General features: G+C 41.6%; 1 protein-coding gene and 1 non-coding gene across 4 annotated transcripts in view; both read right to left on the bottom strand.

Moving 5' to 3' along the window:
• TXLNG (taxilin gamma) overlaps positions 1-12,908 on the bottom strand; it is a 52,517-nt gene that overhangs the window by 22,260 nt on the left and 17,349 nt on the right. For 2 of the 3 annotated variants that reach the window (XM_023514325.1, XM_012806419.2), the window contains exon 2: positions 1,161-1,461. In XM_023514325.1, the coding sequence (XP_023370093.1) occupies positions 1,161-1,461 (301 nt within the window). Of the gene's footprint in view, positions 1-1,160; positions 1,530-12,908 lie in introns of those variants that run through there. The other variant, XM_012806418.2, reaches the window with a different exon arrangement.
• Positions 4,685-4,793, bottom strand: LOC111726007. The gene has a single exon (XR_002773912.1). It is a non-coding gene; the product is annotated as a U6 spliceosomal RNA (small nuclear RNA).

Raw genomic sequence — 12,908 nt, 5'->3', positions numbered from 1 at the left:
CAGCTCACAGCAACCTCCAACTCCTGGGCTCAAGTGATTCTTCTGCCTCTGCCTCCCAAGTAGCTGGAACTACAGGCACCCGCCACAAGGCTTGCCCAGCTATTTTTTGGTTGCAGCCGTTCATTGTTTGGCGGGCCCGGGCTGGATTCAAACCTGCCAACTCTTGAGCCACAGGCGCCAAGCCCAGGGTTGTTAATTTTAAAGAAATGTCTTGTTTTTAAAGAAATCAAAATTACTTTCATATTCCTATAAATGTTTACCTTTTCCATGGTAGTAAAAAATGGGCTTAATAAGAAGCATAATTCCAACATTCTATCACAAAACCATGTCTATCAAACACTATGAATCTTAAGTATAATACAGAGAAAAACTGAGGGCCAACCAATGAGGCAAAAATAAAAGGGTTTCAAGGTTTATTTATGAGATTCAGCATATCACATCCTTAGTTCTAAATCTCAAACTAACACAGCAGGAGAGAGAAACATACCCTTGAAAGCCAGTCTTCAGCTACTTTCTGAATCACAGATAACATTATTTTGTAACTGAATTTTGAAATAAACTGATCAAATGTATAGTTTTCATAGCAATTGTTGGTCAGACTATATTAAAGATGCAAAAAAGGCAAGTCAAATTCCACTTGTCAAGTTGGCCCCAAATTTTCAAGAAAGCCAAATTCTTAAGAAATAACTAAGCTCGGCTTGGCGCCTGTGGCTCAAGTGGCTAAGACGCCAGGCACATATACCTAAGGTAGCAGGTTCGAATCCAGCCCAGACCTGCCAAATAACAATGACGGCTTCAACCAAAAAATAGCCAGGCGTTGTGGCAGGCACCTGTGGTCCCAGTTACTTGGGAGGCTGTGGCAGGAGAATCATTTGAGCCCAGGACTTGGAGGTTGCTGTGAGCTATGATGTCACGGCACTCTACCCAGGGCGACAGCTTGAGGCTCTGTCTCAAAAAAAAAAAAATAAAAAGAAATAACTAAGCTTCCTACTCCGTTACTCTCACCTCACGCACATGACTGCAGCAGATATGCAGACACATCTCACCAAAGACAAAAGGTGCATTAGCTAAGCACCTTCAAACAAGCCCTGTTCTTCATACCTAGGCTACGGAAAATGAGCAGTATGTGAAAATGTCCAACACCGAGCAGAGATTATTACCTAGGGTTTTCTCTTTGTTCCTGTTGTACTCAGCATTTTGCCGACCATCAGGGGGGTCCGTTCGAGCTTCTCGCCCAGGAATTTCCTCTCTTGACTCTTGTGTGCAGTATGCTGTGCTCGCCAAATTCCTGTTCTTTGTTATAAAGTCACTGCCTTCATCCTCTTCCAAGGAATGCTTGTTACTTGTGCCACAATTTGAGTCTTGATGTTGAAGAATATCATTTGATTGAGAGTTACACAACATATCCGCTTTCACCCCTAGCCCACAAATTCCAGCTTCTTCCATTGTGCCAATTTCAAACTTGACGAAAGAGGAAGGAGAAAAAAAATGGAAGACATTAAATTGAATGTAATCAATGCTGATGACCAGAGGCACAAAGAGTGACAGCTTTTTTGTTTCTTAATAGTTTATAAAAATCAATGTAAATATGGTGGTTTCTAAGTTTCACTGAGAGATGACTTAAAGTTAAAACAAATTTACAACTAAGTATTACCAAAGGAGGCAAAATGTTCCATTCAATTCTAAATCTAAACTTTACTTCCCTAGAAAAATTCACCATTTAAAATAATTAGCACTTTAAGAGAAGCTAGATTGTTAACTGTTCTGGTCTTATCCTCAAGGCAACAGGACAGAAAGATAGCTACCTAGATATCCACCAAAAAGCCACCCTCTCCCAATGTCCTGTAGAGCTGGCGCTATGAGACTAGTGCCCAGCCAGGGACTATGCTTCCCAGCCCCCGTACATCTAAGTGGGACTCCCATGTGAAGTCCCACCAATTGAGTGTGAGCAGAGGCTATGATTGTTCCTTCTGCCACAAGACTTTTGTTCTTAGCACAATTGTTTCTCCACCATCTGTCTCCAACTCTGGTTGCATACAGAGGTCTGCAAGACCCTAAGAGATGGCAGAGCCATAGGATAAAAGTAGCCTGTACCCTTAAATCCCACGTACATACAGGAAAGCCACCTCACCTATAAAGATAACCCACACTTGACTATTAGGTGAACAAGAAATACACTTTTCTCACGTTAAACCACAGAAATCTCGGGCCTGATACTTTAAGCAGCTCTCCCTGCCCTAACAGGTAAATACAGATAATACGCATGGTAAAGATACCTTTATTCCAATATTTTATTCTTGCATCAGTAATTTTACCTTACTCTCTTACTGTTAACCTTATTTATTCATTGGGCTTTCCCCCTCTTTTTTTTTCCGGCCAGTGTCGGTTTTCAACCCACCACTTCCAGGGACCAGCACCCTACTCCTTTGAGCCACAGGAGCCGCCCAGGGCTTTTTCCCCCTGTTAACGTTACCTGGTCATATGATGTGGCAAAAGTTTAAACTCTACACATTTCCTCTCTGTATGAAAGAGAGCCTCTTCCTTTTCTGAATAACACAATTGAGAGGGAGGTGTCTAATAGCCTCCTCCTATTGCAAGTGGACAAAAACTACTTTCAAAAATTAATGGAGCAGAGATTTATTATTTTAAGTTACAAGATCATCTAGGTGAAAAACTAAAAATACATCTAAAGTAAAGATACTAAAAAACTATCTAAAGTAGGAGGGGATGGAGAGGTTAAGGAATTTAAAACCTTATATCTTTTAGAGTCTAATGTTAATAAATCAAGTATTGTGCTTTTGAAAGAACTAGCACAGCCACTATGAAAAACTCTTTGGCAATACGGATACCTTCTAACCCAGTTAACTCTACTCCTAGGATTTCACCCAAGTGTGTACATGTGTGCATCCAAAGGCCAAGAATGTTTAAAGCAGGACTATTCATAATAGTCCCAAAATGGAATCAACCCAAATTTCTATCAACAGAAGAAAGGATAAATTGTAGTATGTTGGCAAGGCATGGTGGCTCACAACTGTTACCCCAGCACACTGGGAAGCAGGGAGTTGAGACCAGCCTGGGTAACAGTGAGACCCTGTCTCTACTGGGGAGGGGGGTGGAAAGAAAAAAAAAAAAATAGCCAGGCATGGTGGTATGAGCCTACAGTCCCTCTCAGGAGGTTAAGGCGGGAGGACTGCATGAGCTCAGGAATTTAAAGGTGCAGTGAGCTACAATCATGCCACTGCACTCCAGCCTAAGCAACAGAGCAATAATACCCTTGTCTCAAAAAAAAAAAAAAAAATTATAATACGTTCATACTATCCAGCAATGAGACTCACAGACCTAATGTGAGGAAGGTACCAGAATACCTACTGTAGGAAACCATTTATAAATGAAGTTCAAAAAGAAGCCAAGCTAATTAATGATGCTAGAAATCGGGATAGTGGTTACCATCAGTAGGGCCTTCTAGGGCAGCAGTTTCCAAACTTTCTGGCACCAGGGATTGGTTTCATGAAAGTGGGGTGGGGTTGGGGAGGTGGCACAGGGTGGGGGATAGTTTCAAGATGATTCAAGTGCATTATATGTATTGTGCACTTCATTTTTATTATTACATTGTAATATACAATGAAATAATTATACAACTCACCATAATGCAGAATCAGTGGGAGCCCTGGGCTTGTTTTCCTGTAACTAGACAGTCCCAGAGCTGGCATCACCACCTCAGCCCCACAACAGATCACAGGTGCTACACGCTCATAAGGAGTGCACAGTCTAGATCCCTTGCACGCGCAGTTAACAGAAGGATTTGGCTCCTGTGAGACTCTAATGCTGCCACTGATCTGACAAGACGTGAAGGTCAGGAATGAGCAACGGGAAGCAGCTATCAATACAGAAGAAGCTTCCCTTGCTTACCTGCCACTCATCTCCTACTGTGCGGCCTAGTTCCTAATAGGCCACAGACTGGTACCAATCTGTGACCCCAGCGGTTGGGGACTGCAGTTCTAGGGTGCTTGGCAGTATTCTATTTCTTGATCTAGATGGAGGGGAAGTAAACACAGATGTTCACTTTGTGGAAATTCAATAGGCATAAACATTTATGATTTGTATACTTTTCTAGATGTGTCTTTTATTTTGATAAAAGTTTTAGTTCAGGGCAGCTCCTTGTGGCTCAAGGAGGAGGGCGCCGGCCCCATATACCAGAGGTGGCAGGTTCAAACCCAGCCTCAGCCAAAAACTCAAAAAAAAAAAAAAAAAGTTTTAGTTCAATTTATATATTGTTGGGCAGCACCTGTGGCTCAGTGAGTAGGGTGCTGACCCCATATACCAAGGGTGGCAGGGTCGAATCTGGCCCCGGCCAAACTGCAACAAAAAATACTCAGGCATTGTAGCAGGTGCCTGTAGTCCCAGCTACTCGGGAGGCTGAGGCAAGAGAATCACCTAAGCCCAAGAGCTGGAGGTTACTGTGAGCCGTGATGCCACTACACTCTACCAAGGGTGACAAAGTGACACTCTGTCTCTAAAAAAAAAAATTTTAGGCATTAAGAGTTGCCAAGAGCCAAATATTTTCTTCTAAAGAGGGAGATTAAAGATTTGCTGCTTTTTAACGACACTTTTCAAATAATATACATGTTAACACCTTGATTTCTTTTTTTTTATTAAATCATAGCTGTGTACATTAATGCAGTCAAAAAATATGGAACGCTTCAAGAATTTGTGTGTCATCCTTACACAGGGGCCATGCTAATCTTCTCTGTATCATTCCAATTTTATTTTATTTTTTTTTTTGGCTTAAACAACCGAAGTTTATTTTCTCTCTTTTTTTTTTTTTTATCATTCCAATTCTAGTATATGTACTGCCAAAGCAAGCACAACACCTTGATTTTCTAAAAAAAAAAAAAATGCATTAAAGGGAAATGGGTTGTCTATTTCAGAGTTATGGTTTGATGCCACACTCCTAAGCCTAATTCTGACCAAAAAAATTACAAAGGGGCCAGGCACGGTGGTTCATGCCTATAATCCTAGCACTCTGGAAGGCCAAGGCAGGTGGACTGCTTAAGCTCACAGGTTCAAGACCAGCCTGAGCGATAGTGACACCTTAAAAATAGCTGGGCATTGTGGCAAGTGCCTATAGTCCCAGCTACTTGGGAGGCTGAGGCTAGAGAATCGCTTGAGCCCAAGAGTTTGAAGTTGTTGTGAGCTATGATGGCACAGCACTCTACCAAGGGTGACAAAGTAAGACTTTATCTCAAAAAAAAATTAAATTAAAAAAGTAAAAAAAGAAAGTATACAGTTCAGTTCACTGCTTTTTAGTGCATTCAGAGTTGTGCAACCATTACCGCAGTCAATTTTAGAACAATTTCTTCACCTTACAACAAAACCCCATGTTCTTTAGCTATCAACCTTTAACCCCACCTCCACCCCACCCCCACCAGAATACCCAGTACCAGGTGACTAATCTACTTTCTTTCTCCACAGGCCTGGCTATCCTAAACATTTCATATAACTGGAATCATACAATATATGGCTTTTTAAGTCTGACTTCTTTCATTTAGCATGTTTTCAAGGTCCCTCTATGTTGGAATATGAATCAGTATTTCCTTCCTTTTTTTTTTTGGCTGAATGATATACACTGTATGGATAGACCACATTTTATTTACACACTCATCAGTTCATGATAAGGCTCTACTGATTTTGTAAAGCCAAAGTAGGTCTTTCATTAGCGAATATGAAAAATACCCCAGTATACTACATCAAAATTAGCTGCACAGGAGAGAGGGGAAATATAATACTGTCTTGCTTCTAATGATGGAATAATAATAGTGGTACTTTCTACAACTTGTGTATTAATACTTAGGATCTTTCCATTAGCTTATTCTACCTCTGAACTCCTGCCATACATATTACATAACCAATTATTTGGTATATTATCTTCCTAGGAAACAAAAGCTTATGCACATAACATATTCAACTGCCAACTGATGGAGAACCCGGTGGAGGGGGATGCAAAAATGGCTGCCAAAAACAAGCCACAGAGAATTCTGTATCATGTGCCCAATATACTTCCCTACTTTATCTTCTCTCTCTCTGCTAGCCACTCTTGATGCCTTTCCTGGAGTACAATCTCTTGTATAAATAATAGCAGTAAAAGGTAACATTTACACGACAAATACCTCATCCAGGTATTTTTAATCCTCACAACAATGTCACTAGGTAGGCACCATCATGATCTCCTTTACAGATGAGCAAACTATGCCCTGTAGAGTATACTGCCTAAGGTCACAGTTAGTAAACTGCAGAGCAAGATTTGAACCCTGGCAGTCTAGCTTCTGGGTCAATGCTCTTAAATCACAATATACTACTTTGTAACTATCCTCTGTATCCTCTACTACTGTACAAACATCCCATCCTGGCCTAGTCATCTTACAGAAGTCTATTTAATAATGAGAGATGATCCCAGAACAAATTATAAAACAGTATGCACCATATGTTGTATCCACACACTATGTATGTATACGGATGCTCCTCAACTTCTAGAGGGGTTACATCCCAATAAACCCACCCTAGGGTAAAAAGCAGTCAGAGACCACCTGTGTGTATATATAGACACACACACAGAGAAGTGTTGGAAGGATATCTAAATATTAATAATGGTTATTTTTGAGGCCGCACACTGGCAGCTCACACCTGTGATCCTAGCACTCTGAGAGGCCAAGATGGGTAGATCACTTGAGCTCAGGAGTTCAAGACCAATCTGAACAAGAACAAGACTCTGTCTCTACTAAAAATAGAAATACTAACTGGGCATCATGTTGGGTGCCTGTAGTCCTAGCTGATGCTGGAGGATCACTGGAGCCCAAAAGTTTGAATTTGCTTTAAGCTATGATTCCACAGCACTCTACTCAGAGCAATAGAGACTCTGTCTCAAAAATAAATAAATAAAGGATATTTTTTAATGGTATAATTACAGGCAGTGCTTCTTTTTGCTTCACTGTATTTTCCTGTTTTTCTATAATGAATATTCATTACTCGGATAATTCAAAATATTTTTAAAAAACTACTTGTACTAAATACTTTGAAAGCATCACAGAACATATTAAATATATATTTTATTAAAAATTCTAAGCCAAGGGCGGCATCCATACTCAGCGGGTAGGGTTGAGGCATCCATACACACTGAGGCTGGCGGGTTTAAACCTGGCCAGGGCCAGCTAAAACAACAATGACAACTCCAACAAAAAAACAGCCAGGCCTTGTGGCAGGAGCCTATAGTCCCAGCTACTTGGGAGGCTGAGGCAAGAGAATTGCTTAAGCCTAAGAGTTTGAGTTTGCTGTGAGCTGTGACGCCATGGCACTCTACCCAGAGTGACATAGTGAGACTCTGTCTCAAAAAAAAAGAAATTCTAAGCCAAGTCATAGGTAAAAATTGATATTTTATTAACATAAATGGATGTTCAAATGAAAGAATGCTAAGATGTACAACCAAACAGAAAAATGGGCAGAAGATACGAAGCAAGAATTCACAGAAAAGGAAATACAAATGGCTTGTAAACATGTGCTTAACCTTTACTCACAATAAAAGAAATCCAACTTAAAACCATGAGATAACATTTTTTCATATCAAATCTTTGACAACACAGGTGGGGTGTGGTGGCTCACACTTGTAATCTCAGTACTTTGGGAGGCTGAAGCAGGAGAATTGCTTGAGCCCAGGAGTTCAAAGTTACAGTAAGCTATGATTGTGGCACTGCACTCCAGCCTGGGCCAAAAGAGTGAGACCCTGTCTCTTAGAAAAAAAAAGAAAAAAACAATTCTGGGAGGCTGAGGCGGGTAGATTGCTTGAGCTCACTAGTTCAAGATCAGCCTGAGCAAGAGTAAGAGAGATCCCATCTCCAAAAACTATCAGGGCATTGTGCTGGGCACCTGTAGTCCTGGCTACTCAGGAGGCTGAGGCAAGAGGATCGTTTGAGCCGAAGAGTTTAAGGTTGCTGTGAGCTGTGATGCCAAGTTACTCTACCCAGAGTGAAAAAGTGAGACTCTGTCTCAAAAAAACAAAACAAAACAGGCTTGGCGGTTGTAGCTCAGCAGCTAGGGTGCCAGCCACATACACTAAAGCTGGCAGGTTTGAATCCAGCCCAGGCCTGCCTAACAACGACAACTGCAACCAAAAAATAGTCAGGCATTGTGGCAGGTGCCTATAGTCCCAGCTACTTGGGAGGCTGAGGCAAGAGAATCGCTTCAGCCCAAGACCTTGAGGTTGCTGTGAGCTGTGACGCCATAGCACTCTACCCAGAGTGACATAGTGAGACTCTGCATCAAAAAAAAAAAAAATCTTTGACACTACAGTGTGAGGTACTTCTCATGTTTTCCGGTAAAGGATAAAGTGGTTTAACCACTAAGGAATGCAATTGGGGCAGGGACTGAGAAAGGATACAAGGGAATGTTTGGGGTGTTGGTAATCTGTTTCTTATTATTGAGGGTTTGGATTACAGAACTGCATGCACTTGTTAAAAACTTAGCACATACACACTTAAGATGGCTTTATGGGTGAAAGGACAGACAGATGGAGAGAGATCAGAAAAAGGAACCAGAGTAAAGTATTAATGGTAAAACCTAGGTGGTGGCAAAATGGATGTTTAGTATCAAATTCCTTCAACTTTGCTGTATATTTGGAAATTTTTTACAAGATGTTGGGGGTGCTCCTGTGGTCCCAGCTGCTCAGGAGGCTGAGGCAAGAGGATTACTCAAGCTCAAGAGTTTGAGGCTGCTGTGAGCTTATGATGATGCCATGGCACTCCACCCAGGGGATAGAGTCAGACTGTCTCAAAAAGAAAAAAAAAAAGATGTTGGAGGAAAAAAAAATCACCAAGCCACACATGATTCAACCCAGCAAACTCCTTTATCAATATTTCCTACAGCTATACCAGCAACTTCGTAAAATGACATAATATATAAGCATATTTATGCAGCATTATCTGTGGTAGCAAAAAATGAGAAATACCCTAAATGTCAACTAATAATGGACTAGATGAGGCCAGGCACAATGGCTCACACCTATAACCCTAGCACTCTGGAGGCTCAGACAGGATTCCTTGGGCTTGGGGGTTTAAGACTAGCCTGAGCTAGAACAAGATCCCATCTCTACTAAAAAATAGAAAAAATTAGCCAGGTGTCAGGACAGGTCCCTATAGGGAGGCTGAAGAAGGAGGATTACTTGAAGCCAGTAGTCTGAGGTTGCTGTGAGCTAGACTGAGGCCATAGCACTCTAGCCAGGGCAACACAGTGAGACCTTGTCTCAAATGCATAAGTAAATTAATGGACTGTATGAATAAATTTTTGTACATCTATCCACTTCAGTACTATAGCATCTATTACAGAGTAAAGGCAGTAGGCTGGGCGTGATGACTCACACATGTAATCCTAACACTCCAGGAGGCCAAGGCAGGTAGACTGCCTGGGCTCATAGGTTGGAGACCAGCCTGAGCAAAAGTCAGACCTCATCTTTCTAAACATAGCCGGGTGTTGTGGTGAGTGCCTATAGTCCTATCTCAGCTACTTAGGAGGCTGAGGCAAGAGAATCATGTAAGCCCAAGAGTTTGGGGTTGCTGTGAGTTGCAACGCTACAAGACTCTACCAAGGGTGACAAAGTGAGACTCTGTCTCAAAAAAAAGAGCAAGGCAATAGTGTAATCACAGATCTGTAAGGATAGGTTGATAAGGGAAAAAACAAAACATCCTATATTATGGTACTATATGCTATGATTTATAAGGGATGTAGTAGACGAGTTGCATAAATTCATGAGCAAAGAAGGATATACGATCTCTGGCAGGATACAAAGAAACTGAGTCACGGACAGGACAGGATAGCACATCGGTGTTTTTTTTCTTTTGGTTTTTTTTGAGACAGAGCCTCAAGCTGTCCCCCTGGGTAGAGTGCTGTGGCATCACAGCTCACAGCAACCTCCAACTCCTGGGCTCAAGCGAGTCTCCTGCCTCCGCTCCTCACGTAGCTGGGACCACAGGCACTGGCCACAACGCCTGGCTATTCTTTGATTGCAGCCATCGTTGTTTGGCGGGCCCAGGCTGGATTTGAACCCACCACCTTAGATGTATGTGGCTGACGCCTTAGCCACTTGAGCCACAGGCGCTGAGCCAGCACATCTATGTTTACCTTTTCTTTTCTTTTTTTAAGACAAAGTCTCACTTTGTCACTGTTGGTAGAGTGCCGTAGCATCATAGCTCACAGCAACCTCTAACTCTTGGGTTCAAACAAGTTTCTTGCCTTAGCCTCCCAATCAGCTGGGACTACAGGCACCCGCCAAAATACCAGCTATTTTTAGAGGTGGGGTCTCACTCTGGCTCAAGCTGGTCTGGAACCTGTGAGCTCAGGCAATTCACCCATCTCAGCCTCCCAGAGTGCTGGGATTACAGGCGTGAGCCACCTCATCCGACCTATTTTTACCTATTAAATTAGGTATAATCAGTTACCTTTCCAAGAGCTTTAAATTTTTTTTAAACACCAAGATGAATAAAGTTCTTTAATACAATATATATCATTAGGAAAAATAAAAAGGAAAGGAAATGTTTAAATACCAATCTCAAATGAAAAAAATGAAACCAACACTAAGTGGTTTCCAGATATATTTCTTTCAGAGCCCTTCCCTGAACAAAATCATAATACAAAAGCGATCACATTTTTATCTAGCTTATCCAGACTACACTCATGAGTAGACTATTTTCCTCTTGTAGCTAAAAAGACTTAGAGAAGCACACCACTGCACTACAAGTGTTTACTAAAGCATTCAACACCAATCATCCCCACCCTAGCCACTCCTCTCTGGTCAAAGGATACATTTCACAATCTTCCTTCCACTGACTCAATACTTGGCCCTAAAGTGACTCCCTAAGTGACCAAGAGATTTCTTCAAAATGGGTAGTCGCCAATTTATCAACAATAAATTATAAGAGCAAAGGATAAAAAAGTTTTGCAAATGATCACAAGGGAATACTCTGTATTCATCAACTACTTGGAATAGTTTTGTGGATCAATACATTCAAAATTAAGACTATAAGGAAATTAAAGTCCTAAAAGAAAAAAATGTTTTGTTTTGTTTGAGACAAAGTCTCACTCTGTTGTCCTAGGCTAGAGTGCTGTGGCCCCAGCCTAGCTCACAGCAACCACAAACTCCTGGGTTCAAGTGATCCTCCTGCCTCAGCTTAAGGAGTAGCTGGGACTACAGATGCCCACCACAATGCCCAAATAATTTTTTCCGTTTTTAGTATAGAAGGAGTCTCACTCTTGCTCAGGCTGGTCTCAAACTCCTGAGCTCAAGGGATCCTTCTGCTTAGGCCTCCCAGAGTGCTAGGATTACAGGCCTGAGCCATTGTGCTCAGCTAGAAAAAAAAGTTTAAGTAAGTTTCTTTCCTTTCTACTCCATGAAAAAAGAGACATATGAACAATTTTAAAGTTGAAAACTTTAATTTATGCTCTTCAGTGAAGGAACCATATTTCCTTGGCTTACTTTGCTTATACCTTTCAGTAATGGTTGTTCTTTTACTGATACTGGTCTAAATGAACAAAACAGACAACACCTCCATATACGTCCTAATTATTTCAACTACTGCCAGCTCAAATGCCTTCAACCACTGCTAAGTGTGTGCAATCCTCGCTAGCCAGAGCTAAGGTTGGACCTTCAGAGAAACAGGTGGGAAAGATTGTACACATTTATGGATTTCCCTGGGCAGAGATCCTTAGCTTGCCTGGGATTGTCTAGGAGGAATTTATCACATAAGTAAAGGGAACCTTTAGTACCTAAGAGGCAGCACTGTGCAAAGTGCCCTCCAAGTTACCTTATTTAACCTTCCCCGCCCTACTGAGAGGTAAGCCTTATTGTTCCGTGATAAGCAAAATGAGAGTTGTGAGATTAAGTCACTAGCCCCAAAGCACATTAAAACCAGTAAAAGGGGCCAGCAAAATTCAAAACCAGGTCTGCCAAATTCAAGAGTCGACGTTCTCTCTACACTGCTTCCCCCATTTCATAAATCAGCTGTGGAAAATACAAGTTCAAAGTCAAACAGATCTCTGACACAGTTACAAAATAAATCTAAAAAATTAAATGTCTAAAAATACACAGCACGCTAGATATACCAGTATGCATTTAGGAAAACATTAGGAAAGATTTGTAGGCCTTTTAGCTGTGATTAACTCCAGGATTTAGGGAGGTAAGACAGGTCTAATTTGGGGATAGGGATATCTTTGAATAATTTAAAGTGATTATTTAAGGGTTTTAGTTTTTTTTTAAACTTTGTGTTTTAGGATAAAACAAATTATCTCTAAAAATCCCTCTAGCCCTATATTTCTTTTGAGACAGAATTTCACTATGTCACTCTGGGTAGAGTGCCATGACATCACAGCTCACAGCAACCTCTAACTCTTGGGCTTAAGCGATTCTCTTACCTTAGCCTCCTACGTAGCTGGGACTATGGGCACCCACCACGATGCCCAGCTATTATTTTGTTGCAGTTATCACTGTTGTTTAGCAGGCCCAGGCTGGGTTCGAACCCACCAGCCATGGTATATGTGGCCGGCACCCTAACTGAGCAAAAGGTGCTGAGCCCTAGCCCTATATTTCTAATAATTTGCCCTAAGAGTTAACTTCAACCGGGGACTAAAAATAAAAGCAGAGCATATGTGCAACCACACTTATGCAGCCTGGCGGGCAGGGCTGGGTGAGGAAAGAGCGAAAGATATCAAAGATAGAGCGGTGCCTATGGCTCAAGGAGTAGGGCACTGGCCCCATGTGCCGGAGGTGGTGGGTTCAAACCCAGCCCGCAGCCAAAAACCGCAAAAAAAAAAAAAAAGGAATATAAGATATCAAAGATATGGCTCGGCGCCTGTGGCTCAAGCGGCTAAGG

This window comes from Otolemur garnettii, unplaced genomic scaffold (genome assembly GCF_000181295.1).
Source record: "Otolemur garnettii isolate 467f Iridium unplaced genomic scaffold, OtoGar3 scaffold00051, whole genome shotgun sequence".
Classification (NCBI taxonomy): Eukaryota; Metazoa; Chordata; class Mammalia; order Primates; family Galagidae; genus Otolemur; species Otolemur garnettii.
The sequence above is the reverse complement of the archived record's forward strand: the minus strand, read 5'-3'. Positions and strand labels throughout refer to the sequence as shown.